At 30.5% G+C, this 2294-nt stretch overlaps 1 protein-coding gene across 1 annotated transcript in view; it reads left to right on the top strand.

Annotated features, from left to right (window-relative positions):
- LOC106684998 (protein stoned-B) overlaps positions 1 to 2288 on the top strand; it is a 47808-nt gene extending 45520 nt beyond the window's left edge. Inside the window, 1 exon segment of the mRNA XM_067048847.1 lies at positions 301 to 2288. Within this exon segment, the coding sequence (XP_066904948.1) occupies positions 301 to 454 (154 nt within the window). The 3' untranslated portion in view covers positions 455 to 2288.
- The last annotated feature ends 6 nt before the right edge of the window (positions 2289 to 2294 follow it).

Genomic DNA, 2294 nt, shown 5'->3' with positions numbered 1-2294 from the left:
CATCAACTGAAATGATTGGAACAGGATAAATGTTAAAGAAATAGCAACATCAACTTAAATGACGGGAGCAGGATAAAAGTTAAAGAAATGGGCAACATCAACTGAAATGATTGCTATTTAACCTTGTTTTGTTTAACAGCCCTGATGAAGCCATACAAAGTGGGGCAAAACGTCGGACAATAAACATTTGAAAACTATTTTGTTAATTTTTTTTACCGCAACCCTGACCATATTTTTAATAATTAAAACAATTCTTATTCAACTCAAATGAAACTACCTTTATAAAATAAAAATTTTCAGAGTTGAAATAGAGCATACCCATGGAGAAGGACCCGGAGACTACATAGCAGCTACAGTGACAAAGCCTGCGCCGATAACAGAAGAACCGCGAGCCCAACAGCCAGCTCCAACCGGCCCGCCTCCAGCGTCCGACAGTGATTCTGACAGTGGATAAGGAATCAATCATTCATTATAAGTTTTTTATCAATTTCCTTTGTACAGTCATATTTTTGTATAATAATATTGATGATATTGACAGCTACTTTTTAAGTCAGTTGTCATGTGGCTAGACAATAGAATTATCCTATATAATTTACATAACTAGCTATAAGTATAAATACACTAAATTATTCTAAGATATCACTATCCATACATTAACTATATTTATAAAGGAAAAAGTCATTTTATATAATTTTAAGAACTATGAAACAGCATACAATCGCAATAAGCAATATTGAAATATTAATTAAACAATGGAGTTTTATCTACTCTAATATTAAAAAGAAAAATAATTGAAACCTATTTATTGCAACAATACGGCCTGACTATACTCCAATGTTTTATTTTAAAAAAATTAAAATATTTATACGGATATTTCTGAAATAAATTTGAAGACTAACACAATACAATAGTTAAGCTTGGGGTTAGAAGTGTAATTTCCTGTTTGTTGCTTGAGATTTGTCATTTAAAAGAAAAGATATAAAACTATCTCAATAATACAAAATAAAGTGAAAAGCATTCTTCGACTGCTATAGCCGATGCCCTCAATAATACAAAATAAAATTAAAAGCATTCTTCGACTGCTATTGCCGAGGTCCTCAATAAATATTTAAGTAGCTTAAGAGTGTGCGGTCTTTTATTTTATCTATTGTTTATTGCTAGATTCAGACAATTATTAAAGGTTAAATTATTTTTATAGGGAATGATATATTAAAAGTTAAATTATTTTATGCTCTCATAAGCAGAGATAGGATTTTTTTGCAGGAAAAATCAAAGAAAATAGAAAGTGCAATGAAATAACCAAAATATTTAATTTTATGTCTGATGATGCAAACTTAATATTTTATATAGTATCACAATCAAAAGTGTCATTACAGAAGAATTAAAGTTCCATATTAAAATTAATAAGTTGTAAAAAATCTTTGATATAACTGAAATGACAGGGGCAGGATAATTATTAAGGAAATGAATATCATAAGCTGAAATGATGGGAGCAGGATAACGGTAAAAGAAATGGGTACCAACAAATAAAATGACAGCAGAAGGATTATTGTTAAAGAAATGGGTATCATAAACTGAAATAACAGGGGCAGGATAACTGTTAAAGAAACGAGCAACATCAAATGAAATAACGGGAGCAGAATAAATGTTATGCAAATGGACAACATCAACTGAAATTATAGAAGGAGGATAATTGTTAAAGGAATGGGCAACATCAACTTAAATGATTGGAGCAGAATAAAAATTAAAGAAATGAGCATCATAAACGGAAATGACGGGAGCAGGATAAAAGTTACAGAAATGGGCAACATCAACTGAAATGATGTTAATGAAATAGGCATCATAAACTGAAATGATAGAAGCAGGATAATTGTTAAAGAAACGAGCAACATCAAATGAAATAACGGGAGCAGAATAAATGTTATGCAAATGGACAACATCAAATGAAATAACGGGAGCAGAATAAATGTTATGCAAATGGACAACATCAAATGAAATTATAGAAGGAGGATAAATGTTAAAGAAATAGCAACATCAAATTAAATTACGGGAGCAGGATAAATGTTAAATAAATGAGCAACATCAACTGAAATGATGGGAACAGGATAATTGTTAAAGTAATGGGCAACATCAACTGAAATGATAGAAGCAGGATAATTGTTAAAGAAATGAGCATCATAAACTGAAATGACGGGAGCAGAAAAATGGGTACCAATTAATTAAAATGACAGCATTAGGATAAGTGTTCAAGAAATGGGTATCATAAACTGAAATAACAGGAGTAGGATAATTGT

The sequence above is a fragment of the Halyomorpha halys genome, unplaced genomic scaffold, assembly GCF_000696795.3.
Source record: "Halyomorpha halys isolate HHAL.00 unplaced genomic scaffold, Hhal_1.1 Scaffold645.1, whole genome shotgun sequence".
NCBI classification, from domain to species: Eukaryota; Metazoa; Arthropoda; class Insecta; order Hemiptera; family Pentatomidae; genus Halyomorpha; species Halyomorpha halys.
The sequence above is the reverse complement of the archived record's forward strand: the minus strand, read 5'-3'. Positions and strand labels throughout refer to the sequence as shown.